This window comes from Rhipicephalus microplus, chromosome 6, assembly GCF_043290135.1.
Source record: "Rhipicephalus microplus isolate Deutch F79 chromosome 6, USDA_Rmic, whole genome shotgun sequence".
Lineage (NCBI taxonomy): Eukaryota > Metazoa > Arthropoda > Arachnida > Ixodida > Ixodidae > Rhipicephalus > Rhipicephalus microplus.
The window spans coordinates 178,899,450-178,926,131 of record NC_134705.1 but is presented as its reverse complement, the minus strand read 5'-3'; the positions used below and the strand labels follow the sequence as shown (position 1 = coordinate 178,926,131).

At 49.7% G+C, this 26,682-nt stretch overlaps 2 protein-coding genes across 2 annotated transcripts in view; one reads left to right on the top strand and one right to left on the bottom strand.

Annotated features, from left to right (window-relative positions):
* Positions 1–26,682, top strand: part of LOC142765696 (E3 ubiquitin-protein ligase TRIM9-like) — a 290,659-nt gene that overhangs the window by 79,546 nt on the left and 184,431 nt on the right. The window lies entirely within an intron of this gene.
* Positions 21,511–26,119, bottom strand: LOC142765143 (uncharacterized). Its single transcript, XM_075865719.1, has 3 exons — positions 25,972–26,119; positions 24,191–24,506; positions 21,511–21,718 (listed from the first exon to the last, which is right to left on the bottom strand). Exons 1-3 carry the CDS (start codon positions 26,117–26,119, stop codon positions 21,511–21,513), a joined length of 672 nt encoding a protein of 223 aa, XP_075721834.1.

Here is a 26,682-nt window from a genome sequence, read left to right as displayed (position 1 = left end):
CACGAAGTGAATGATGATGAGTGGGCGAAGCTCCGGAGGTAAACCTGGTAAACCATGAATCCTCTGTAGATTTTGCCCACTCGATTTTATTACATCGCTCCCCCTAGCGTACGTCGCCGCACTAAATCGAACGATTGCGTTCAACCAATGACACGCGCCATATGTGACATCATTCCTATTTTATAAGATCTCGCGTCTTTCATCAACTACAAGTACCGCTTTCTAGTTTATGACATCTTGCATCTTTTCATCATCAGCTACAAGTACCACCATCTAGTAAACACTGCAAGAACTAAACGAGAGGTGGCTACATACAGGAGACGGTACCGCCATCTAGTGAACACTGCAAGAACTAAACTAGAGGTGGCTAGATACAGGGGACGGTACCGCCATCTAGTGAACACTGCAAGAACTAATCTAGAGGTGGCTACATACAGGCTACAGGGGACGCACAGCCCACGCCCTAAGGAGCTTCGCCCCTAAAAACATCACAGATTATCGAAGGAGTGAATGATGATGAGTGGGGACGGATGGATGGACGGGCAAACGGACGGATGGACACACGGACGGGCGGACGCTTCGCCCCCACTCATCATCATTCACTCTGTGGACATGCTGTGAAAACCACTAACGTCTTCTAGTTACATTATTCCCAATGACATGTACCCACAACGCCATCTATTGAGCAGCTCATAAACTAGAGGCGGCAACGTACTACTACTACGACTACAGAGGAGGGAACGACTCACGGCCTAGGACCTTCGCTCCTAATTGAAACTGGGTAGGGGCGAATTATGTAGTGTTTTGAGATTTCTTTGGCGACTCACTACTATGTAGTGCCGAGCTTGCAGCCGGGAATCTAGAGAAGGCTTTTCTTGTCCCACCAACGTTGTCGAAAAGCTGCTTCGGAATGCAGTTTGTCCTATAAGGTTGTTCATCCCGTCGTGTTCGCCCTACACTATGTAACTGATTTAAATACTCTTTTGTTTTCCCTAGAACTCTTGCTGTTTAGAGCAACCTCCCCGACAATATTGCAACACAAGCCTCGCTTTGTTTGTTTGAAAAATGTTTGCAGCAGCTCGTAAGTGTCGTTGAATATACTTCTATTTTATTGTTCTTTCCTATTTATTGCATTATCTTGTAAAATCTGACAAATTTTCTCCTTGAAATTATATTCTCTCTTTTGTGTGTGTGTGTGGTTATTCAGCTTGTTCTTGTACTTTTGCATTTCACAGTTACTGTGTGCAATTAAATTCCGTTCTGTTCTTGTTCATTTTCTTAACCTCATTGTGTTATCTGTATACATTGTATTTTTCACTTCGTATAATTTTTTAAATACTATTGTGCCTTTTTTGATATCATGTATCAATGTTTCACGCCTGTTATAGTCTCTGCTTGAGACTGCAGTGCCAATAAATAAAAAAAATAAATAAGATAGGAAGGGTCTTTGGGCTCCACTATTCTCGTCGGCTATTTGCAGGGCTAATTTCTGTCTTTTTTTTTCTTTTTTTCATTATTAGTGGACCAGTGACGAGTAGTGCGAGTTGCCCTGTTTTTTATGGCGATTAGTTTGTAATTGGCCGCGACGACAGCGTGAAACGCCGAGAAGCCGAAACCTGCTTTGACCCTCAGACAACACTTTGACAGACTTGTTTATTTCAAACAAACAGGCTGCTTCTTGTCGCACCATTTCAAAGGAGTTGCCGATGAAGCTTTATCATGTTCGAGTAAATTTGGGTTTATCTTGTAGTTTTCTGTCTACGGAGGGTGTCTCACGGGGTGAGCTAAGCTTACAAAAACGGTTGTTCTAAGATACAACTGGTGTGATTAAAGTGTCATACGATGCGCGTCGACTTCTGAGAGAGAGAGAGAAAAAAAAAACTCATTTTACTGCACTGCGATTTTCTACCAGATATGGAGAAGCGTGTAGAAGTGTATATATTCCCGAAATTTTCAATGAAGCACCTGAAGAGTTTTTTTTTCAGCTGGCAAAAAAAAAACAATAAAAGAAATTACTCTCCGAGCTCTAAAATCGCGTGGCTACGGTCTACTTGTATGTCGTGTGTGCTCTTGGTCCCTCCTTTCTTCTCTTTTTCTATTTACTGCCTGTAAAAAAAAAGCAACGGTATTAACGGGTAGTCTGTTCGTTGTGAAACGGGGTTTATCGGCGCAACTAGTACTTGCACGGCAGGATGCGGAAAGCGGGTGGGGCAGCAACGGACCCAGGAATCGCAGCACTCCGGGGTAACTGCTCGCGCTCGGCTCCTCTCGCTAAGTTCGTGACCCACTGCGGCACATAATCTCCTTCCTCTCTACAGTTTGAAAAAAAAAAAGAAACGAAGATAATTTCTGTGAGCACGTACAGCCACGTGGCTGTAACTGCCATGGCTCTGTGGGGCCTATAGTCGCACAAGTGCTCGGAGACTTAGACAGGCCCGTTTCTTTGTATTTCTCGTGCATGTGGAGAATGAAGTATTATTATTATTATTATTATTATTATTATTATTATTATTATTATTATTATTATTATTATTATTATTATTATTATTATTATTATTATTATTATTATTATTATTATTATTATTATTGCGGGAGAAGGGGGACGACCCCTCCTCCCCGGCTCGTGGCTACGCCCATGTCTGTTTCGTCTCGTGTAAGTCAACTGACGGGAGACCCGGCTTTGTTTGTCGACCGCGTGACGTGAATTCAGGGGTTCCAATAACGCACGGTCGTCGTTCTCGTCGCATCGAAGGGCACAACGCCGCAGCGGCGAGTCGGCGAAACGCTCGAAGGTCTCGATTACCCTTACACGCCTGCCTGCTGGATCACGCGGCGACCGAAGGACGGACGGCATTTTGTTTACGGTACACGCAAGCCCGCGACGACGGTGCAGAGGCGCGTCTGGTCGTGTCCCGCCAGGACTGCGGCGTGCAGCGGTGTCGGCTGACCGCCGTGGGAAGCGGCGCCGCGTTCTTCTTTGACGAAGTTCGCACGGTGGCGCGGTGATCGATGTCTGCTGCACGAACTTGAGAGACGTGGGTTTCCACCGTCGCCCCCCCCCCCGTCCTTCCTCGTCTCTGTCGACTCTTTTACGAACAGACGAATTCCACCGGACTTGCGTCACGAAAATGCGGTGGCGCTGTCTTGGTAGGCAAAAGACGCTCTGCCTATGCGCAGTTTTTGCCGGGTTTTCAATGGTGCATGTAGTAGTAGTAGTAGTAGTAGTAGTAGTAGTAGTAGTAGTAGTAGTAGTAGTAGTAGTACTTTTATTTACAGTAAGCCGGATACAGAGCTCGCTGCAGGGGCAAAGGGCTAAAGGCGAACAGCCTGACAAAGGCCCTCGTCCCTCCGCAGTCCGTGACGGTGCAAAGCTTAGACATCAGCACTGACAAACAATATATATATATTCAATACATTGGTTTCAAGCAACCTGCAATTGTACACACAAAATTCAAACATAAATAGCATAAGAAGTTTACATAACACATTTTAAGAATTAGGGGTCACTCTCGTAAAAATTCACAACTAAACGATATCAATGAAACAACTCAAAAACTGTGGCGTTCTCAGTCAAGCAACGAGAAATAAAAAACGGTATGCCGACGAACTGCGTTGCGGTTGGATGTGAGTCGCGTCTCACAACTTAGTTTTGTTTGTTAGTGCACATAGCAGCCCTCAGCGCTTATGGCGGAAGTTACGTGCGGACGTCGCTATAATTTTACCCATAATGTCGACATCGGCGTATACCTGTATTTACAAACATGGAATGGGTCTGTAGGACTTCTGGGCGCCGCCATCTTTTTGTTTTTTTTTCTATATCGCGACACGAATTAACAATGCCATGAAACATCGTAGACACCCATCCTGTCGTTGTAGCGCGTATGCGTCTACCGTAACACTGTTTGTTTAGCTGTTGAAGATGAAACCCATCCGTGTAAAGGAGGAGGAGAAAAACATTCATCCCAAGAGGGAAAGGTGCGGTGGTGGAGTGTCAGAGGAGGAGCCTACCCAGCGTAGGTCTCCGCCACCCTCTTGGCCCAATCCAAGATCTTGTCCTGGACCTAGGGCGCCGAGCTGCACATAGCAGCCGTGTAAAGTGTAGTCTATGTGTTCCCACCAAATCTTTTAACAAACAACAAGCTCGCCAGATTGTATGCGCGGCGCTGGGCCTGTTTGGTTGAGTTTTATTTCGTCGCGGAGTGGTTAGCTGGTATACCAAATTGGGACGTTCGCAGGGATCAGCGATTATCGGCATGTACACGAGGAGGCATATAGGGTGCAGCGGTGCCTCCTCCCTCCATCTCCTCATCTAGTCATTTGAAGGAAGGGGAAGGGGGGCGCCAAAACTATGCCCCATACCTCTACTGCACACTGTGCCTGTACCGTCGTCGTAAGAGCCGACAGCCGATAGTGGCCAATATCTGTGAACACTGGCCGAAATTTGTCGATGGTAAATCGTTATATCGGCAACCGTTTTGCCGCATCTAGTCAACTTTGTTCAACACGGCCTTCACTGTACTTTATTCATTTCACAGAGTAACCCCCGTAATTAAGAATGTCCCTTCACTCAACGCTTCACCTTCACCTTGAGAAAGCCAATGGCAGCGCCGTCTCTATATAGGCAGGGCAAGCCACCGCCTATCAGCGGCAATCTGTTGCGGTTCTTGAGTAGCCCAGTGTCATTTTCAGCTGAGCAGCGGCGCAGTGCTCAACTTTTTGTCAAGTGAAGAGTGAAAGTCGAGTCAAGGAGCGATTGTGAATACGAGGGTTAATCACCCGTGTTACTCTTTCGGTGATCGAAATGGTCTCCGAAACTTCGGAGGCAGTGTGTGTCGTTCTGCTTGTTTTTCTTCCAGCCGCTTTCCTGTGAGATGCCTGCACGTCCCATTTTTGACCGAGTTCATGCAAGCTGTATACCGTAATCATATCCCGTGCTACACTATATAGCGATATTCGGCCGTTGACTCCTCGATGGAAATTTTGGTAGTCTGCACGCTGTCACAACAGCAACCGTTGTCCGCCTCGGTGGACAAGTGGCTATAGAGTGTTTGGTTGTCTGTTTGGCCTGAAGGTCGTAGGTTCGATCCCATTTCGATGGAGTCGAAATGGTAGAAACCCGTGTACTGTGTGATGTCAGCGCGCTTTAGGGGACACTGCAGGTGGCCCGAAATTTCCGGAGCCCTCCACTAACTGCGTCTGTCATAATCATATCGTGGTGTTTGGGACGTTAAACCCCCACGTACTATGACAGTACAATAGAGACGTTGCCTTGGCGTTCTTCCGACCGTAGTCCAACGATTGAGTTGCGTCTATACGCAACTCGTGTTTAACCCGGGAAATTCGATATGCCCGGTGGTGAAGCGTGCACACTCTCTTTCTCTCTGGGAGTTGCAGTGTTCGAAAGAAAGTGCATGCGGCGGCGGTGGTGTGCGTGCTTGTCGTGAGTGCATGCCGTATACCGCATATCGTGTTCGGCCCAAAACTCTCGTTGTCGGTTCCGATCACGCTCGCTAACCGTGATCGGATCCGCGCACATTCGCCCCCCCCACCCCCACCCCCATCGCTCCATGCATGGCTGCTGCGTTTTTATATAAGGCCCGCCCCGCAATAGTCCTCATGCTTACCGTTTTCTTTTCTCTTTTTTTTCTTTTTCCTTCGTTTGGGGGTGTTTTTGTATCGGTCCTCTATGCATCCAGCCGAAACGAAGTACGCGATTCCCGAAAGAAATTCGCCCGTTGGTTGATCGTGCGCGCAGTTATAGCGGGTTGGCCGGCCGACCGGGTTGAGCGAGCCTCGCGTCGTGCGGGACAGGTCAGTTGTTGACCCATGCAGGCGCCGCGACCCGCTTGCAAATGCGGTCAGGTTTAGCCCGGCGTGGTTCGTTCGCTGCGGGACCACCTATACGGACAAAACCAGGTGTTGAGTTTATAAATCGCTTTCGTAAACGCTGTTTGCCGTGCTCTCGTCGCCGCTGCATTCGTGGGGTTTGGCCCACATTGCAATTGGCTCGCTTCTATTTTTTTTTTAGAACGGATGTGAAAGAGAGAATTGACCACCCGTATGCAGAACACCTGGCGGGGAGGAAAGCCTTTCAAATATTTCAGAGATGTTTCTTAGTTGACCAAAAATACAGAAAAAAATAAACTCTGTACGTAAGTTGCTGCGCAATGCGTATTTCTTGTTGTCTTGAACAACGATCGGGTGGTTATCGATTTTCTAATTTTATCTTTCATAACGCCACCCTCTGGGTGTCCGCAGAAGAGATCTGAAATAGAGCAGTTCTGTTGTGGAGTGGAGTACTAAGGATTTGTTAGTCGCGCGCACAGCTAGCAGAGACATCTAATGCTATCCTCCTTCACCCGTTATTAGTTGGACCTATACAGGAGGTAAGCGGCGAAAGAACGCATATAAGTCTTCAAACTACTTTTTTTCTTTTGGAAGTAGCTGCTCTTAAAGCAGCGAATCGTCATCGTTAGCCAATATTACCAAGCACCAGCAATGGTAGTGAGTTCTCGTTGCAAGCGAGCAATCGAGGTGGTCCGATTCGGCCCTCGATTCCGATCTGGGTCAAGCTTCAGACAGTGCTTGTGACCCCTGTTGTGACCGGCGCCGGAGCTGAAGAGGGAGCGGCGCTCCTTTAATCTTCAAACAAGTAACCGAACGACCGGCTGCCTACTGTTAGGACCGGCGCCAGGTCTGACAATGGATCGGCGTTCCTTTTGATGTTCCTTTTTAGTCGCCAAACGGGTTGGCGGCCTGTGTCCGCCATGTATTGTTCCCCCCTGGCCGGAGGGTGCGGCGTCTTGCCGCCACGACACCGTGAGCAGTTCGGGAGACCACAAGTGCAGCTTCTTCTTTAGAAGATGACGGCGGCGGCGGCGGCCGGAAATCGTCCCGCTAATTGAACGAGTCGTTCGGCGACCATTTGAAGCTTGTTTACGGCGGCCCTTTCGATGGATGCAGTCATCAACTTCAGACCCCTCGCCCAGCGACACCCCTTGACGAGGAGGAGCCACGTTCGTGCCACATGGCCGTGCAGTGACCACGCTTCAATTTTGAACGTTCACGTGGACCGTGCGTGCTCGTCACCCTCGCGGGTAATGTGTGATCCGTGGTTGGACGGTGCCCTCTGTACGCGGTCCCCGATCTAGGGATCTGGGGAGGACAGACCCTTTATAATGAGCCCCCACGGCTCATTCGGGGTGCTTTTTCGAGAAGAGAACAGAGCAGAACCGAGCAGAACCATGTAGAACCAAGCACCATGTAGCGCTATGTTAGGAGTCATGTAGAGGCCTGCCACGTTTGAGGGCTCACCGTGTAGGGAGTTCGCAATGTATATATTGTAAATAAACCCTCTTCAAGTCTCTCTTCCTCCTGCCTCGACAACTTCATCCCGGACCCCCGGTGTCTGGAAACCCCGGTCGCAACAACTGGTTGGCAGCGGTGGGATGCGAGTCTGCGACGGAGAGCGACATGTACCGGAGGCCAGCCGAAAGCCCTGGAACTCGGCGGGATCGAAGCAGCGTACCACCACCGCACGTAATGGGGTGAGTGCCTGGCTTTGTGCTTGAGATATATCGAGTCTTTTAGCCTAGATTCGTTAAAAGATAGATATAACCAACAACTGCCTGGCCACTGTGGTTGTTATCTCAGCACAGGGCAGCACTGGATGATTATCTGAGCAAGTACGCTAAAGCAGGAAAGCTTAGATGATTCAATAGGAACAAGTGGTAATGTTTCAAAATTTCTAAGGGTACGTTGCGGGTTAAATTTTAGGATGTTGTAAAAAGCAGGAGTGAAAAATTAACAAGAAAAAGTAGAGAGGGATGTTGGCCACGTAGTGCTACTTGGGTGCTTAAGCTTGTGGTCTCCGCTGTGAGATTTGCCAGGCTTCAATTTCTCTAGACCCAGAATTGAAACGCTGGTGGGTTTGTGTTTTGTCACAGCTGAGCCAAAGCAAAGTAGTCGCCATGGATCTTACGAGATTGACAAGAGAGAACCTGCTGAACCTGTGTTGGGATCTGGAGCTAGATTTTAATGATGATATGCCTGCTTCTAAACTCCGCGAAGTGATTCTCGAAAGCAATAGTGACAATGAGGAAATCGAGCACTTCGGGAATATGTACTTATTGGACCAGGAGGAGGAAGTACAAAGGGCGCAAAGAAAGGAAAGATGGCGCCAGGAGGAATTGGAAGCTGAGCGCAGGCATGAAGAACATATAAAAAGGATGCAGGAATTAGATGAAGAGATAGAAAGGCTTAATTGTGAATTGGTGGCATTGCAGCAGAGTGGTCAATCCATAGATGTAGCGCACGAACGGTGCGATGTAGCGGCGGTGCCATTTAAGACCGAAGCGAAGGCTACAGGTCAGACATCTGTAGATGAAGTGCACGAACGGTGCGACGTAGCGGCGGTGCCGATTAAGGCCGAAGAGAGGGCTACAGGTCAGAAATTTGCAGATGTACCGCACGAACGGTGCGTTTCAGCAGCGGTGCCGTTTAGGGCCGAAGAGAGTGCTGCGGGTCTGATATCTGTAGATATAGCGGCGGTGCCGTTTGAGGCCAAAGAGAAGGCTAGTGCCTGTAAGGGAATGGAACAGGTTTTAACCCATTCTGAGGGAAAAGAGCTCGCGGTCACAGCAGGGTGTGAGGGTTCCGTGGTGGTGGAAACGAAGTTAAGATTAACAGAGTGTTCCATCGAACCTTGCAGCCCTGTAGACCATGTTGATGAGCGTCAGAGGCGGACGAAAGGCTCCAGGTTTGGCACCAAGGAATGTGCCAAACGGAGAAAGCGTCCGAAAAACAGAAGCGCGGCAAGGCTCGCGATCAGCGCGGCGCGTTTGACGAGGACCTTCAAACGGCGTGGCGGATTTGCGAGAAAAGGCCCGTTGTCTTCTCTGACTGGCTTAAATCGCATGCGTCTGAGCGGCCGGAGAGTAAGGAACAGAAGTGCGCAATCTACGCGGCCGCGGTCTAACGATGAACTGATAGGCAATCATCAGGACTGGGCGCGCGAGATGGCGGAGGAGCATATCGGTGATGAAGAACGTCAGAGTAGGACGAAAGGCTCCCAGGTCCGCACAAAGAAGCGTGCACAGGGGAGAAAGCGTCCGAAGGGCAACAAAAAGGCAAAGCTCGAGATGAGCACAACGCGTTTGAGTAAGGGTTTCAAACGGCGTGGTAAAATCGCGAGAAAAGTGCCGTTGTCATCTCTGACGGGTCTGTATCGTATGCGTCCGAACCGCCGGAAAAGAAAAGCGCATCGTACGCGGCAGTGTTTGAAGGATAGATTGCTAGGCAATTATCCAGACAGTCCGCGCGAAAAATCAGATGAGCATGTGGGTGCTGGTGAGCATCAGAGATGGGCGAAAGGCTCCGTAGACGGCACCAAGAGACGTGCAAAACGGAGAAAGCGCCGTAAAAACAGGCAGGCAAAAATCGCGACGCGTTTGAGGAATGTATTCAAATGGCGGAGCGAAATTTCAAGAAAGTTGCCGTATCGCAAGCGTCCAAGCGGCCAGAGAACAAAGAAAAGAGAAGCGCATTGTGTGCGTAAGTGGTCGAAGGGCAAGAGACCCTTCCGTTGTTCTCGCGGTGCATTGGACGGGGTGCGGGGCAAAAGAGTCGGTGGTTTTCGAGGGGCAGGAAGCGACAGCAAGTCGGCTTCGAGGAACGTCGCGGGGTTCGGTAGCAGGGCGATTGACGCGTGTTGTAGACCCCGCTTCTCGAGAAAATCGTTCCGGGCGCGACCACCGCGAGTTCGACTCAGAGTTGTTGCGAACAGCTGTTAGCCTCTCGGAAAACGTCGACTCGGGACTGTTGAAAGGAACATTTTGTTTGTTTTTGTGATTTTGTAAATAACTCGTTTGTACTTTGTTTTCGTTAGCGCTCTATCATTTTGGTAGCCTATATGCGTTGTATAGATCTATTGGAAGGATAGTGACACGCATTAGAGCGTACAGAATTAGGCGTTTGTCATCGGCACCGGAGTTGGTTTGTATGCGTCCGAGCCGCCGGACAAAACGAAAAAAAAAAAAAAAGCACGTTGGGTAGAAAGGCAGACCCTTTCGTCGCTCTATCGACGGCATGTTTGATGGACTGCGGGAGTGCGAGGTACTCAGCGGGAGTAAGAACGCAGGTTGTCAGCGCAGAGCTTTGCGGGGGTCGGAGGCGAAGCGAATGGGTTTTGCCATTGTTCCATTTCCCGTTCGCCTAGAAAGACCCACAGGACGCGACACCGCGCGTTAGTCCCAAAAAGGAGTAGACATCCGTGAGCTTTTGACGATGGTCATTAGTGGATTTATTTTGTTTTGAAATTTGCTTTTGACTGTTTAAGTTGTTTTGGATTTTAATGTGTTTTTTAAGAATCTCGTCTACCAAATAGTGTTTAGGTAACACATTTTTGGTTTTGTTCATTTCTTGGGCGTTGTACGTTTAGCTAAGGTAAGCGTTGTGCGATTGCATAAACGACACGCATAGGAGCCTGCGTCATGGTAGATACGTGTAAATGAGCAGGAGCAACGTTATGAACTAATTATGACTGAGCGTAGAGACGCAAAGTTATTGCTTGCGAGATTTTTCAGGATTCATGCAAAACTTTTTTTGTTGTTCATTTAATGTTTTGTTCGCATGTGTCCGGTGTGTAAGAAAAGCTAGCTCGTGAGTTTATATGTATGCTTTGTGAAAGTGGCAACAGCAAGGGAACGGTTAGGTGGTATCTCATCCAGGCAGGAGCACTGTGATGTGCGTTTGCGGATGTATAATAAAGATGTTCCTAATGCAGGTGCAGCACGGCAGTTATGCTTTCGTCTTCTCAAAAGGAATTGACGACTGGCTTTGGCGGCACTAAATTTCGGGAACTAAAAGATAGCGTGAAGTAAAATGCTTTATTTTATGAGTATGATACCTGGTGGGTTACGGCGGATTACTCACGCAAGCACTCGGGTATGCCACGGTGAGCGCATCACTTGACAATTAGTTTTCTTGAAAGCAGTTTGATGGGAAGATTATTATCGGATCGGGATTAGGAGTTTTGGTGAAACCTCAGAGAAACGTCCCGATTGCTGCTTTGTGTTTGGTAATACTGCTTAAGTAAGGTTGCTTTTGGATAATTTGTCGGACTCGACGTGTCTCAGTGCGGGCAGGGTGCTCTCCCGTGCCTGTGGTGGTGTGTATGAATGCTTTTCCCAGAGGGGAGCCACAAGGAACGAGAGGGAAAGAGTCCTTGGCTGAGCGTCATCAGCAGTGGCCTGGAAGACAGCACTACACAGCGACACTTCGAGCAACCTGTGCAGCTGGTCACCCTCAGGTCGCTTCTCCCGCCGGCGGACGAGCTGTTGTGACCGGCGCCGGAGCTGAAGAGGGAGCGGCGCTCCTTTAATCTTCAAACAAGTAACCGAACGACCGGCTGCCTACTGTTAGGACCGGCGCCAGGTCTGACAATGGATCGGCGTTCCTTTTGATGTTCCTTTTTAGTCGCCAAACGGGTTGGCGGCCTGTGTCCGCCATGTATTGTTCCCCCCTGGCCGGAGGGTGCGGCGTCTTGCCGCCACGACACCGTGAGCAGTTCGGGAGACCACAAGTGCAGCTTCTTCTTTAGAAGATGACGGCGGCGGCGGCGGCCGGAAATCGTCCCGCTAATTGAACGAGTCGTTCGGCGACCATTTGAAGCTTGTTTACGGCGGCCCTTTCGATGGATGCAGTCATCAACTTCAGACCCCTCGCCCAGCGACACCCCTTGACGAGGAGGAGCCACGTTCGTGCCACATGGCCGTGCAGTGACCACGCTTCAATTTTGAACGTTCACGTGGACCGTGCGTGCTCGTCACCCTCGCGGGTAATGTGTGATCCGTGGTTGGACGGTGCCCTCTGTACGCGGTCCCCGATCTAGGGATCTGGGGAGGACAGACCCTTTATAATGAGCCCCCACGGCTCATTCGGGGTGCTTTTTCGAGAAGAGAACAGAGCAGAACCGAGCAGAACCATGTAGAACCAAGCACCATGTAGCGCTATGTTAGGAGTCATGTAGAGGCCTGCCACGTTTGAGGGCTCACCGTGTAGGGAGTTCGCAATGTATATATTGTAAATAAACCCTCTTCAAGTCTCTCTTCCTCCTGCCTCGACAACTTCATCCCGGACCCCCGGTGTCTGGAAACCCCGGTCGCAACACCCCCTTCCGCAGTTTGCGTAAAAGAGGTAATCACGATCGGGAAACTCGATCCGTATCAGAGCCGATTGCAAGAGATGGTATGACACCGGTATCACGGGGTTAACCAGGGCCACGGACTAACCAGGGTCAAGGACCAGGGCCACGTTTCGGTTCCCACACGTGAGCAATATTTACAAAAATTACAGCGACGATACATTGTATACTAGCGAGGGTTAAGCACCTTCCGTATGAGGTGGTTAACACCGCCGTAGATCGGTTGGGTTGTCATTGCATTGTTCTCTCTTCCCTCGGGGAGGACGACGCACGTAGACGACTGGTGACGTTCGTGTTTCCCGCCGTATTTTTTTTTTTTTTTTGCGAAGTCTCTTTCGCCGGAGTTCTCGGCGCACCTGCAGCGTATACACCCGTGCAGCGAGCTCATCATCGCCACATGTGTCGTCCCCGTCCCCTTCTTTCCTCGGCCCGGGCCTGTGGCAAACACAGCGGCTGTTTTTGGGCGATGAGTGCAGCAGCAGCAGCGCTCGGCTCCGTCATTAGCGCTTCACCCCCGCTGCGGTGACACCGGCGTCGGCGGCGTCGTGCTGTGGGGCCCCGCTTGTCGACGTGAAACGCGAGAGCCCGTTAAGCCCCCTTCTCATCCGCCCCCCCCCCCCTTGTTTTAGTTATTATTTTTAGCTTTTGGCGAGCGGCGACGGAAAGACGAAGCAGAGACGCGTGACTTGACACGGAGACGTCTTTGTAGCGCATGACTGTGTCCACTTGTCGATGTCCATCGTCTTTATAATTTGAGAAGTGTGGCAGCGCTCGTGTCCTTCTTGTCTCTCTGTCGTCGTTCCGTTCTCGCGCTATAACTATTGCCATGTCTTCGTAATCCCACATATGAGCATGAAGTTTGTATATTCCGTGGATAATCTGTGAATATTCTGACATCAGAATGTTGCCTAAGTAGGACATAGTATATTGGGGGCGTAGCCGACGAGAAGGGGGAAGGTGTGCGAGCTCCCATTGCTCTTTATACGAGTATATATATATATATATATATATGATCGTGGTTTGGTTTGTTGCTGTAGGCTTGTGTGCTCAGATATGGCTGCACGTTAAAGAACCCCAGGTGGTCGAAATTTCCGGAGCCCTCCACTACGGCGTCTCTCGTAATCATATGGTGGTTTTGGGACGTTAGACCCCGCATACCAATCAATCAAATCAATTGGTTTGGTTTGTAGGTGTGTATATACATTCACATAATAAATGCGGAAATGTTAGGTATGGAGGATTGATGTTGGACCCCACAAAACCCCGCCATGGCTACGGCAGTACTACATTTAATTTTCAGCAATTTTAGAGTACTTATAGTGAGAGAATTGTGAGTTCGGACACCACCGGTGGCGAGTTCCTGTTTGACTACGGTTCAATGCATGTTCTGTCTCGAAATTCTAACACTAACTCCCTTCCACCGTTCACTTTTCGCGTCGTGAAAGACGGCCGACACGTTTTGTGGACTGGCCTCGCAAGCATCCACTCGCGTGTGGAGCATGCGATGCGCAGGGCGGCGTTACCAACCTTTTATGCGGATCCTAACGGCGACGGCAAAACTTGAAATTCTCAGCGCAAAGACTTCCGACAAGTAACACAAAAGACGACACTTGATGGTCCGGGGTGAGCACGTGGTTTCTTGCAGTCTGTTTTGACTTTTGGTTTAGTGTTTTTTTGTTTTTGTGTTTTGTAAGCAAGTGATCCTATCGTCTTTTTTGTTACATATATTTGTGCGTCGTAGTAGTAATAAATTTAGTAGAAAAGTCTGCGCTCGTTCTCGTCTCTTGTGTTACTTGTCGGAAGTTTTTTGCGCTGAGAAGTTCAATAATACATTACCAACTAGCCCAATCCCACACTTCAGGGCGAAACTTCCCCTGGAGCGTCCCTTGTAGTTGCTATTTTCAAAGAAAGTATAACTTGTCCATCCACGTGTCAAATTTTTTCGTGGCTGTCACGATCGTATCGATACACGCAGCTGAAGGATTTCCTAATTGCTCCTTGCACATTGTTTCTCCCTTTATCTCCGCGCCCGCAAAGAACACTGTTCATTTGCGCTGCAGGGTTCCGTATCGCTAGCTCGCTGAGCTCTCGGCGGGCGCTTTCCACTTGGCCGCATTTGTTCTTACACTTATGCACGAAAAAGAAAAAAAGGAAAAAAAAAAACGTGAACGCGAGAAACAGAATAGCGGGACACCGGGTTAATGGGATCGCATTGAGACACGCGCACTCTTCGACGACTGTCCCTGCGTTCCTTTTTTTTTTTTTTTCTTCTCCCGTTCTGCGCGAACATTGCGCCAGTGCCCCCTCCACTCCCCATTCTCTCTCCCAGGCTGAAAGCATTTCGGGTGTGCCAAGCAAGTGTGTGTCTTTCCCCGACGATCGAATGCATACCGAAGCTTGGCGCCGCGCTATCGCAAATTAGCGCTGAATGGCTCTCGGAGAACAAAAGGATCCCCCTCTTGTACTTCGGGAGGATGGGGAGCGTCGTCGTCGATCAGTTCCATTACTTCCGCGACGAGTTTTTCCTTTCGCTCTCTTTCTTATTTCTCAACGCCTCCGTCTGGTTCAATCGCGTGCATTTGCTCGCCAGTACGTGGCGTTTTGTTCGAACACGTTTCAAACACGGAGACACGGATGAAGGGAAGGGGGGGGGGTATGGTACGCTTTCCGTTCTGTATGTTCTAAGAAGCACATCCGTCCTACCGTATGAATGTGCATGTGCACACGCACATGCGTGCGAATGCATGTACTTACGTACTTACACATACATACTTGAAAGACGTGGTGCAACGTTCCGAACGAGAAGGGACGGAAATAGCGACACGTCCCTTCTTTCTTCTCTTTCTTTCGTAACATTGCGACACGTTTTTCGAGTGAGTGTGCACCAACTAGCCCAACAGTGCGTGCTGCTTAAACATACATACATACATACATACATACATACATACATACATACATACATACATACATACATACATACATACATACATACATACATACATACATACACGCATACAAACATACACACACGCACACATACATACATACATACATACATACATACATGCATACATACATACATACATACATACATGCATACATGCATACATGCATACATACATACATACATACATACATACATACATACATACATACATGCGCGCGCGTGAGGCCAGCAACGGTGCCTAGCTAAAACGGTTAAATCTGGTGGTGTATAGACACTGATGATGTCCCCACCGTTGTCCCGTCTGATCTTTTTTTTTTCGTTTGGTTCCTTTTCGAGATTCGTCCTTTCATTCTTGGGTGACACGCGGGGGCGTTATTTGAAAAGGAAGCGAGCGCACGCCGCGGCTAGAGAGGGAGGGGTACGCCATGCCGTGCCATTCCGCACTAGTGCAGAATGGAACACCTGGCAAAGAACGCTGTGCAGTGTATAGACGCCGTGAATAGCGTCTGGCGGCGACGTATACCCTGTAGCTTCAAGTCGGCGTGGACGACGTGGTGCGCAGACACGGTATGTCCATTCGAATCTTCATCTTCCTTTTCTTTCTTCTCCCTCTTCCTCCTCCTCCTCCTCTTCTGTCCGGGGTGACGAGATCTGCACGTGCGAAATGGTTCTCGAAATGGAGCTACTCTCGCATGCAGCAGCCAGCGCTGCCCTGGCTACAGCGCTGCGTAGCCTGTTTGGTACGCATGCAGGGCCCCCTCGCTCCAGCGCGTCGTAGAGGAGGGACGGATCAGCAAGGGAGAGATCGCACTGTGCAGATGAGGAGGGGAGGAATGGCATTGTGAACATATGCTCCGCTCGGTTTTTTCTATTCCTATTCGAGAGGGTGACAGCGGAGAAGGGCTTGAACCGCACATGTTCCCTTCCCGCGCACCGGGCAGCTGTGAGACATGGCTGCTGTCTGCGTGGATGTGTTGCCGTTATCAATACATTGGTGGCGGTGTGTGCCTGATTGTAACCAGGGGTTGCTTTCTGAACAGCCTCTGATTCAGCTTTTAAAGGGCTCCGCAGGTGTTTGCAATATTTTCGGCGCAATGTGTGACACCAGCAGTCTTAGAAGTGTGGCAGCTTGGGCTAGTTTGTATGGCATGACGATAGTTATAGCGCTAGAACAAAACGATGACACAGAGACAAGAAGGACACGAAAGACACAAGCGCTATAAAAGTTGATTCTTCTTGTCTTGTCCTTCTTGTCTCTGTGTCGTCGTTTTGTTCTCGCGCTCTAACTGTCGTCATGCCAGCAGCCTATTCTAGTGACGGTCACGAGGACGATAGTTATAGCGCGAGAACAGAACGACGACACAGAGACAAGAAGGACACGAAGGACACGAGCGCTATAAAAGTTAATTCTTCTTGTCTTGTCCTTCTTGTCTCTGTGTCGTCGTTCTGTTTTCGTTCTATAACTATCGTCACGTCATACCAACTAGCCCAAACTGCCGCCCTTTTAGGTCGGGAGGAAATGAGAGTTTAGGAGGGATATCAGTCGTTCACTGTCCCCACCTCCCGCCGGTTTCGGCCTTGTCTCGCGTAACTAATCGTCTGCGATGAACCGGTTTCCCTTCGTCTTGCGCGGTTTTGACTGCGCAAGCGGATACAACAGCGTGTAGCCGAAAAGGCCCAAGTTCTGATAGCCTCGGCGCCAAGTGCGGACATTGTGCGTGTGTTTTACGAAGAAATGAGCGGCGAGGAGGAGATAGCGCCTGCGGGAAGGGTAGTGAAGGCGAGGAAGAAACATTTCGCTAGAGCCAGGTGTCGTTTCTACTTGGGGATGGGCCCATAAAAAGACCTGACCAGGAGAATGGTACTTGTTGAGCGTTATTGAGCTAATTAAGTCTATAGGTCTGTCGGCTTCTTCCTCTAAATTCTTCGCCGTTACAGTTTGCTCCCCTCTAAAGACTGCCAAGGCCTCTTCGTATATTCCTCTCGCAGCCCTTACGTCACCGCACTACAGCGCAGCTGCTTTGTGGGCGCTTTCGGGAAACGGGGAGACAGCATGAACGAATGCATTGATGATGATGATGATTTGTGGGTTTTAACGTCCCAAAACCACCATATGATTATGAGAGACGCCGTAGTGGAGGGCTCCGGACATTTCGACCACCTGGGGTTCTTTAACATGCGCCCAAATCTGAGCACACGGGCCTACAACATTTCCGCCTCCATCAGAAATGCAGCTGCCGCAGCCGGGATTTGAACCCGTGACCTGCCGGTCAGCAGCCGAGTACCTTAGCCACTAGACCACCGCGGCGGGGGAACGAATGCATTCGCAAACCGCAGTACACTAGCGCAGTACACTAGCGTTAGGCACTGTGCCGTGCTCCCGACCGGGCTGCAGAAATTAGGTGCCTTTCTCCTCTTCTAACCACTACCACCACCACACTAGCGAGTGCGTCGCAATGGACATTTCTGAAAATGCGCCCGACCGTACCCGTCGTGGTGTGATGACGTCATTGAGGAGCGAAGACGCCTCAGCTAGTCTGGAGGGTGTTGCTCCGGGGGAGTTCAGTGGGTGAGTGTATACTCTGGTCCAGACGCTAATGTTATGCTTGTACGGGTGATGGCGCTCTCCCGTGTTTCCCGATAATACGAATCGTGCCGCGTGCGAACGACTGCAGACGCGATAAACGCGTAACTATACACCTTTTTGCGGGAAGGAAAAAAACACCGCCATGATGGGCTGTGCGCGGGAATACAAAGGCTAAGGGCGCAGCGTTGCCAGTGCATTTTCGAGGGGACGCGCCAATTTGCACAGCCCAAGGAGGGCTATGGCGGCGCCCAGGGAGGCGTTTATGAAAAGCTGAATATATTGTTCACCCAGCTTACCCAGTGCTGTGTCTTGTCTTTCTCTTACTGTTTGAAATGAACATTTGTTCATAGTTAGCGCTAGTGTCGTCTCGCCGACTCCGTGGTAGCCCATTGGTGTGCCCCATTCCACTGACCCTTACTACACTTACAAGATACTCAGCATGCCCCTTTCGCGTACATCAGACTTTGTTCTTATAGGAACACAAAAGCGCGCTTTTTAAAACCTTGTTAGACGTTTCTGTGAACCGATTCTATCCCAACACTGTTAGGCAGGCCGTTGTTGGGGCTGGGGCAGGTCTCCCTCAATCTTCCATGCCACGATTGAGCTTACCGCAAAGCTCTGCGGTACCTCGCGAGCTCTCTTCTACTCCTTGCGCAAAAAAAAGCTGTGTGACGATTCTCTCTGCGAAAAACCCCCTCATGTCCTCCGAGCCATATTTGAACGGACTAGGCGCATCGTCGGATTAGGGACCCCGGACAAGAGGTTCCCCCTGTGCTCCTGGCTCAATTGCAGTAATAATAATAATAATAATAATAATAATAATAATAATAATAATAATAATAATAATAATAATAATAATAAAGATGTTCCTCTCTATATATAAACACTGGAGACTACTTACGTAATTCGGGATGTCCTGCAATACATCGCACTATTTCGTTTCCCTATCTTTCTGCCTCCTTTTCTTGTTTTCGTTCACACACTCAACACCTTCGATAAAAACAAGTAACCGTAAAGTATTCCAGACAGCAATTCTTCAAGCAACAGAAAGCCGACTTTGCAACGCATCCACGGCCATGTGAGACCTGTTGGGTGAGCGGAATTCAAAACGTTTAAAAATGATCGAAGAGAACGAGTTGAAAACGATACAACATGGCGTCAAAAAAAAAAAACGAAAAGCGGAGAAAGAAAGAAAAGAAAGCGCGGCTCATGTAGAGCGGCAAGGCACTTTTTTCTTCGACGTCTCCATGTGCGAAGCGCTCTTCGCAATGTGTAGCGATATGCGACTGTTGGCTCGTTTCCGGCTTTCCTGGCGGCCTTGTTGACCGAGTGGTGCTGCCACCGCCGCTGCCCGTTGGTCAAGGCCCCCCCTCTCTCTGGTTGGCGCAGTTTTCCGCTAGTGTCACTCGGGCTCCGCCACTTTGCCACTTTGACCGATGACTTCGGCATTGGCGACTGCCGGTGAGCGTGCATGTACATTTTTATTTATATATGCCCTTTGTACGCTCGCTCGCTTGTTTCTACGTCTGCGTGAAAACGTCGCACTCGATCCTTGCTTCCTTATCCGTCCGTATATAAACGAGCATCCATCCGGCTGAGTGGCTTTCGCGTCCTCTCGTCACAAACGGCTGTGAGATAAAACGATTGGTGGATAGAGAAACAGGCGCTATATTTTTTTCACAGCTTTAAAACAATAATGACAACAATGTAATAAAAAGAAAAAAACACAAGGAGCTGTGCCTGCTTGTGTTCACTTGCGAAGTCAGTATCCCGTACTCTCCTAAGAGGGAAAATGGGAGAGGGTGAAATTGCGGAGATTGCAGAGACAAAGGCGGAATAAAAAAACAATACCAAAATTGCGCCTTCTATTTTGCATAGTTTCCAACTCCCCCTATTTACTACGTTTTTGTCTCTCTCTCGCTTTCTCTCGTTTCTCACGAGAGTGTGACGTAAAGGTAAAAAAAAAAATGGGAGTGGAGGAAACTGCGGACACATAGGGCGAATGAAAGCAATAACAAAATAAAAAGAAAGAAAAAAACTGCGTAAACTAACACCACTGACGGCACAAGCGCGCAGCTGACGCTTCGGCGCGCTTGTGTGGGTGGAAAGATGAATCTTTTCCGTCCACCTAAAAACGGTGCTTCACGGAGCACGCGCCACCGAAGAAGAGGAAGGGCTTCGAGTCCCGAGTAGAATCTGCTCGTCTTCTTCCTCCTCTACAGACGTGGACGTTGTGAAGCCTAAAAAAAGGAGGAGGAGGAGGGGTAAGCAGGGGGGCTGCTGTCTTTGGAGTAAAATGACTATACGGCGGCGTGCCGCGCGTTTCTAAACTGAAACAAAAACGAGGCAAGGACAACAACGAATGACCGCGGCGAAATATGATAAAGTCGCGCGAATCGCCGACGGGGAGGGGGGCAAGGCAGACCGCTCTGGCTCTGTTCTGAGGCGGCGGTGGCGGCCAATGAGAAAGCAAGCGAGTCGGAGGCTGCTTTTTTGGTGGTCCCGCGTTATCGTTGGCATTATGTAGAAGAGGGTAGGAGAAAAACAAAAAAAGAAGGGAAGACGCCGGGACGGTGGTTTGTAGAGAGCACGCGGCTGGCGAGGCCTGCGGCTTCCTACGGTTTCAAACCCTCGCGAGGCTGGCCGGCCGGCGGCCCACTGAATAATGTATCGGTCTCGATTTATAGTGGCGTATGCCCCCCCCCCCCCCTCCACTGCCCCCGCTGCCGAGGTCCCGTTGCCTTTTTTTTTTTTTTGAGGAGCTGAGCGCGACCGCTCCGTTTTTCGTCGGAACACTTTTTTTTCCCTTGCCGCTTGTCGACTCACTTTTGCAGTTGACGCCTCGTTTTAAGCGCCGAGCCTAGCGTCCGTCGCGGTGTCGTAGCGGTTAAGACGCTCAACTGCTGGGCCGAACGAAGGTCGCAGGTTCGATTCCGGCGATCGCGGTCGCTTTTCGACGGAGCTGAAAGGATGGGGTTTCGTGTACTGTGCTGTGTCAGCGCACTGTAAAGAACCTTAGATGGTCGGAATTTTCCGTGGCTCTCGACTATATACGGCGTCTTTCGTAATCACGTCGTGCTTTTGGGGTCGTTTAACCCCGTAGATATTACGCGCCAATTTATCGGCGAAGTATGCGTGTGTAGTACCGGCTGGTGGCGCGTGTATTACGCACGCATGCAAAGTCACGAGCAAAGCTGCCGTATCGGGCGTCGGCTCTTTGCCGAATCGTTCCTTGCCCCTCGCACCTTACTTGACAGCCATGGTGAAGTTCCTCGCCATTCCGTTTAAACGAACGCTGAAGCGAAGCAATACTTTGGAATGATAAAATGTTCTCGCAAAACTAAAATGTCGCTGATTCCGCCATCATTCGTTCATAAATACACGAGATAAAGGTGTATGCGTACGCGATTTTTTTTCTTTTATTCCCCCAGTTTCTGAAACGACAAATTTTTTTATTTATTTTCAGATTTACTGCCAGCCTTTGAAAAAAGGCCTTTGGCAAGAGCGGGCAGAGCAAATAAAAGAATGCGAGAACATACGCAAATACGTCCACAAAACAACCGCAACAATGAGCGGGAACAAAATAAAAATAAAAAAATATACAATTACGCAATCAACAAAGTGACAGCAGGTACTATTAACAACTTGTTTGGTACCAAGCCGTATAAACTTGCACCCGAACGCAGGTTTCGGTGAGGCAATGGCGTTTATTTTTTGACACACTGACACAGAAGGACCATATGAATAGCAGACCACCCAGTGCTGACGGTGGCGTCAGTCGTCGTCTTTGACCGTAGTCTTTCGCCGACGAATGGTGGGGGCGGCGGCGCGCCTGGCCGCCGGCTTGGCCTTCTTCTTCTTCTTCTTCGGCTTTCGCGTGGACGTCGCCGTCGTCTCCTCTGGCTCCTCCGACTCCTCCTCGTCGGCGCTCGCCTTCGCCGTTCCGGTCTGCTCCGCATCGGCGGCCTTGATGGTTGTTGCCCTGGGCGTTAACGAGAATGGTACTGACGCGATTGATTCAATTTTACTTGTCTTACGGCTAAAAGCCTTATAGACTGCAATTTTGTCGCCCCCATGCGCGAGAGCTGCGCAAGACTGCGAGACAGCGCGAGAGATCGCGAGACTTTCACGAGACCAGCACGAAAAGTAAAAAAAGTTTTAGGCCACGTGAAACTGTAGGTCGGTCTTTAGGTCACGCTAATCTTTTGACTGGTGTTCAGGTCACGCAAGTCTTGAGGCTGATGTTTAGGGCGCGTTAGTCTTGAAGCTGGTCTTTGGTGCACGTTAGTCTTTATGCTTGTTTCTAGGTCACGTTAGTCTTTAGGCTGGTCTTTAGGTCACGTTGGTCACCCACCGCGGTTGTCTAGTGGCAAAGGCACTCTGCTGCTAACCCGTAGGTCGCGGGATCGAATCCCGGCTGCGGTGGTTGCATTTTCGGTGGAGTCGAAAAATGCTGTAGGCCCGTGTGCTATGATTTGGGTGCGCGTTAAAGAAACCCAAATGGTCGAAATTTTCGGAGCCCTCCACTACGGCGTCTCGTATAATCATACAGTGGTATTGAAACGTTCAACACCACATATTAATTTGGTCACGTTAGTCTCTAGGCTGGTATTTAGGTCACGTTAGTCTTCATGCTGGTCCTTAGGTCACACCACTCTTTATGGTGGTTTTTAGGTCGCGCGAGTCATTGGGTAGTCGTTAATTCGTGCGAGTCTTTGGCACCCAGTACAAACGTGGCCGTGAGAGGCGCGACTCCCTGAATGGACACTGGCCAGCCGACTGGCTATTATAGGTCAGGCCCGCGTAGCCGCTGTAGCCAGCGGAGCCTGGGAAGAAGGTCCCCATCCGCGATCAACCACTTTTTTTTTAAATAAATGCTGTTGTGTGTGTGTCAGTAGGCTGGTCTCGCCTAAAAATTCAAATGACGTCACAGGATGACGCCGTCAATCGATATCGTCCTTTGGTCTGACCTCAAGGTGGTTCCATAGGCACTGTAACGATATTACGAGAGACGCAGAAAGTCTTAGTGGAAGGGGGAGTAACAATGCAATCGACAGGAGAAGCGTGGTTTGAGCGTTGTAAAACAGCACCAGTAACGCACAGGGACACGTGTGAAACGGACGACTCAGTCTGTGTTTCTGTGTGTTGTTTGCGCTATCTTGCAGTGCATTCGTACCAACTAGTTCGGCTTTCTGTACTACCGAGGTTAGGGGATGGGCTACAATTGGCAATCCACCTTCAACAAACGACGCAGGTGTGGCCTAGGAACAAAGAAGGAAACAGCAAGTAACTTATTTTTTTTTTTTGCCTGCAACTAAGCTGAGTGCTGACCATAAGAAAACGTCTAGGTAATTTGATGTGTGTCCCGTACGCTGTGTCCCTTTGCGTCTTGCAAGAAGTCTTCCAACTAACCTGATTTGTCCGGGAGACTCTTGAATTTTGATCTCTTTCAACCAGTATCTATGGGAACGCCCGTAAATATTCTGAAGAAGAGCGCTAGCGCCATCGTCAAAAAAAGAAAAAAGGGTAATAATGATAGCCTAGTACATCGGTTCCAATTTTTTCTGACCACATGCAGAATGCTTCAGTCACTTTCGCCGCAGTATACATCTGTCTTGCGGAAAAGTGTATACGTCGCGCCCACCCTCTAGTCGTCTAAAAGGGGGAAGCAATGTCAGCCTCACACATTGACACGATATGTAGGTTGGCGTCGGAGCGCCCGTAAATTTTCCGAAAATAGCGCTAGCGTCATCGTCAAAACAAGTAACAATGATAGCCTAGTACATCGGTTTCAAATTTTTCTGACCACTTGCGGAACGCTTTGGTCACCTTCGCCGCAGTATACTGGTGTCTTGCGAAAAAGCTTATAAGCCGCCCCAGCCCCCATATTGCCTAAAAAAAAAGGGGGGGGGGTGGCAATGTCAGCCTCACACATTGACATGATATGGAGGTTGGTTCTGTCACTCGAGGGGGCGGGTGCAATGTCAGTCCCACGGTGTTAGGTGGTCGGCCCCGTACATCGACATAATATGGAGGGGGGGGGGGGGTGCTGCGACGAACTTTCGCTCCTCCTGATGGGGAACCCTGCGCACGCTTATGCACACGGTAGACTGCTGACTTGCAATCAACCATAGTGTTAGTTGAGGAGTGCTGACTTCAACAAGCCATGTTTTCGTGCTACGTTTGTTGCTGTTTAATCCGTCAAATACGTAAATCTAGCCAGCCTGCCAGCAAATGTTACTGAAAGCGCAGCGCAATATTCTCCTTTCAAGGTACTTTTTGATTTTATTCATTTATTTGTTAGACAATACATGATTGTAGTAATGCAAGAGACGAAAGGTTCCATCATGAGTCACCTGACAAGGCCTCTAGCACCACGCTGCTCGCTGTGCTTGTATCCTTTCGTCTCGGTCTTTCGCTGCTCTAAAGTCCCAAACCGCGAAGACGTGCGTACCTGCTCCGCTTTGTGGTGGCCGTCGCGTTGGTGGCCACCTGCATGTACCTGGCCGCCGTGGTCGTGTCTTCGTTCGCCCCCACGGTGGAGCCGTCCTCGTCCGCAGCAGGTCCCCTCCTAGCGAGGGCCTGTGCGCCGGCCACGTCGTTCAGCGAGTTGCCCAGCAGCGCTCCTGCTAGGATAGCGCCCAGCGCCAGCGCGCCGACGAAACCGTAGAAGCCCCACGGTGGCGGCCTCTGGGGGGGCGGAGGAGGCCGGTCGTCCCCTTCCTCGGCGGACCTCGGGCCGTCGCTGCTTCGCGTTCCGGTGTCGAACTCTGCCGTTGGGCATTAACCACATGCACTGCTATGGGGTTATGGCCTTTGTGTGCGTTGTCGCGAGAATAATAAGGCAGTTCTTAATCAAGGCTCGTTCACAGGTGCGACTGTAGTCGCGTGAGTTAATTAGTCCTAAAAAAAAAAAGGCGGAAGCTTGGACTAGTTGGGCCGCTAAGGCTGGTCTAAAAGCGAAGCTTCTGGTCGACCTGCATAATGATGGACGGATGAAAAAAACTTTATTGAAAAAAACAAATAATAAAAAAAACTGTAGGGTTACCGGCCCGGGCTCAGGCCACCCGGATGTTTTGTGCGGTGAGTCGTATACTATAGCCTTTGCACCGCTGTCCGGGCCCGCTGGATAGCCCACTGTTGGTCGTGCAGATCTGAGCTAGTCAGCGCACTTAGCCAACGCTCCTCGAGAAGGTTTGGTTTTATATTTTCCTCTGGGTATATTACTGTGACCTTTGTGCATTGCCATATAATATGGGTCATATCTGCGTTGCAGAACGACGTTAGGTGAGGCATTGCAGAAGGACGTTAGGCGTGGAAAGCTGAGTACGCAGAGTACTTCTATGCGCAAATGCATAAGGAACCCTGCGGGGTTTTCTTTTCTTGCTTCTGAATAGATTCATAGTGTATCGGCTGGGGAGGGTCCGCGAAGGAGGGGGTCTGCACCCCCATCACTCGCCTATCACGCGCTCAATAAGCAGCAGGCGATGACATGGCGCCTTCGCCAAGCCAATATGTATCCAACCACGTTGACGTATAATCTCTTTAATCCAGAAGAACGTTCGACCAAATGTAAATTTTGTCAAGAAGTGACCCACCTACAGATCGTAATATTTGCGCATGCCAATAGGCGCCCCCGAGAAGGCCGAAAAGGTCCGAATGGGAAGCACTTAGGACACTGTGCTGCTCAGCACGAGTCCCGATGACGAACTCATGGCCGTCCGGCAGGCCGACGGAGCAGCCAGAGCCTAAGAGCCTCTGGCCGCAGTCTAGGCGACGTTGGCCCCCACAACCGTTCTGCCGGCAACCAAAATGAAAGTTATCGCCTGTTTCACTCGTAACTTCGAACTCCGCGTGTGGGTCGACTGTAGGTATTAGCTCTTAATCGGGTTTCGATTGGACTTCTCCAGGTAGCCAGGAGCGGACATTTTTCCCCCTGGTTTCCTGGATATAGCCATGGAAACCAGACATTCTTCCTTTGGTTTCCTGGATATAGCCAGTGTTTAACCAGGAGATGATGAAGAGTGTATATACTAGGACATCGCTGCTATAGTGTCATGACGATAGTTATAGCGCGGGAACAGAACGACGACAAGGACGACACGGAGGACTGTTTTTGTGTAGTCGTTCTGTTCCCGCGCTAATAACTATCGTCATGTCATACCAACAACCCAAGCTGCCACGCTTCTATGCTATAGTGTACCGGGTCACAGCGGTAAGACCGAAACGACTGACCTCCGTGTCTCGGGTAGGCGGCCGCACTGCCGACGTCCGGAAGCTTTCCCGTGCTCGGTCGGGCCGGACCTTCGGCCGGCCAGTACGGCTGCTGGCCCTGAAACACGTCGTCTATGCCGTCCGGGGGAAACGGCTGCACGTCCGTCATCCCACCCAATATTTCCCTGGAACGTCGGTGATGAAGGTGATGATGATCATGTTTGTACTGTGACCACAATATGCTGATGCTGATGACCTCAGATGGATGGCGCTCCACCCACAGAGGGGGATGGACCGAGAACCGGGCGGCAGGATACTTAAATGCAGCTAAAATGAAATGAAAGCCAATCTGAAAAATTAGTTTAGAGATAATACTACCAATAAACAAAAAATCTTTGCTGGGCAAGCCGTCAAACCATCTCTTGTTTTTGACAGACATCGCTGCGAATTATAAACTAAGGATCTGAAAAGGTTAGGGTTCACTAGCATCGTAATCTTTTAGTTGCGTTGATGTAATCGAACACAGTAGAGCATATATCCCTGTGGCAGTAACCAAATGAAGTGCCGCCAAGTGATAAAAGCACTGGTAGATTTACTTGTATTCTTAGCTTTTGTAATGGTGCTACTAAAAATCTTTTTCTCTGATAAGAGTAACGATGACAGAATAACAAAAAATGTTCAATTGTTTCAATTTCGTTGCAAAAAATGCACAGTGGTGACGCCTTGAGTCGA

What these genes read in the sequence shown, in the direction of transcription:
- LOC142765143 (XM_075865719.1), bottom strand. Translation starts at nt 26,119, where the DNA reads ATGACGGACGTGCAGCCGTTTCCCCCGGACGGCATAGACGACGTGTTT. An exon ending in CGCCTACCCGAGACACGGAG is followed by an intron (nt 24,507 to 25,971) that starts GTCAGTCGTTTC and finishes GCCCAACGGCAG; the next exon opens with AGTTCGACACCGGAACGCGA. An exon ending in GCCACCACAAAGCGGAGCAG is followed by an intron (nt 21,719 to 24,190) that starts GTACGCACGTCT and finishes GTTAACGCCCAG; the next exon opens with GGCAACAACCATCAAGGCCG.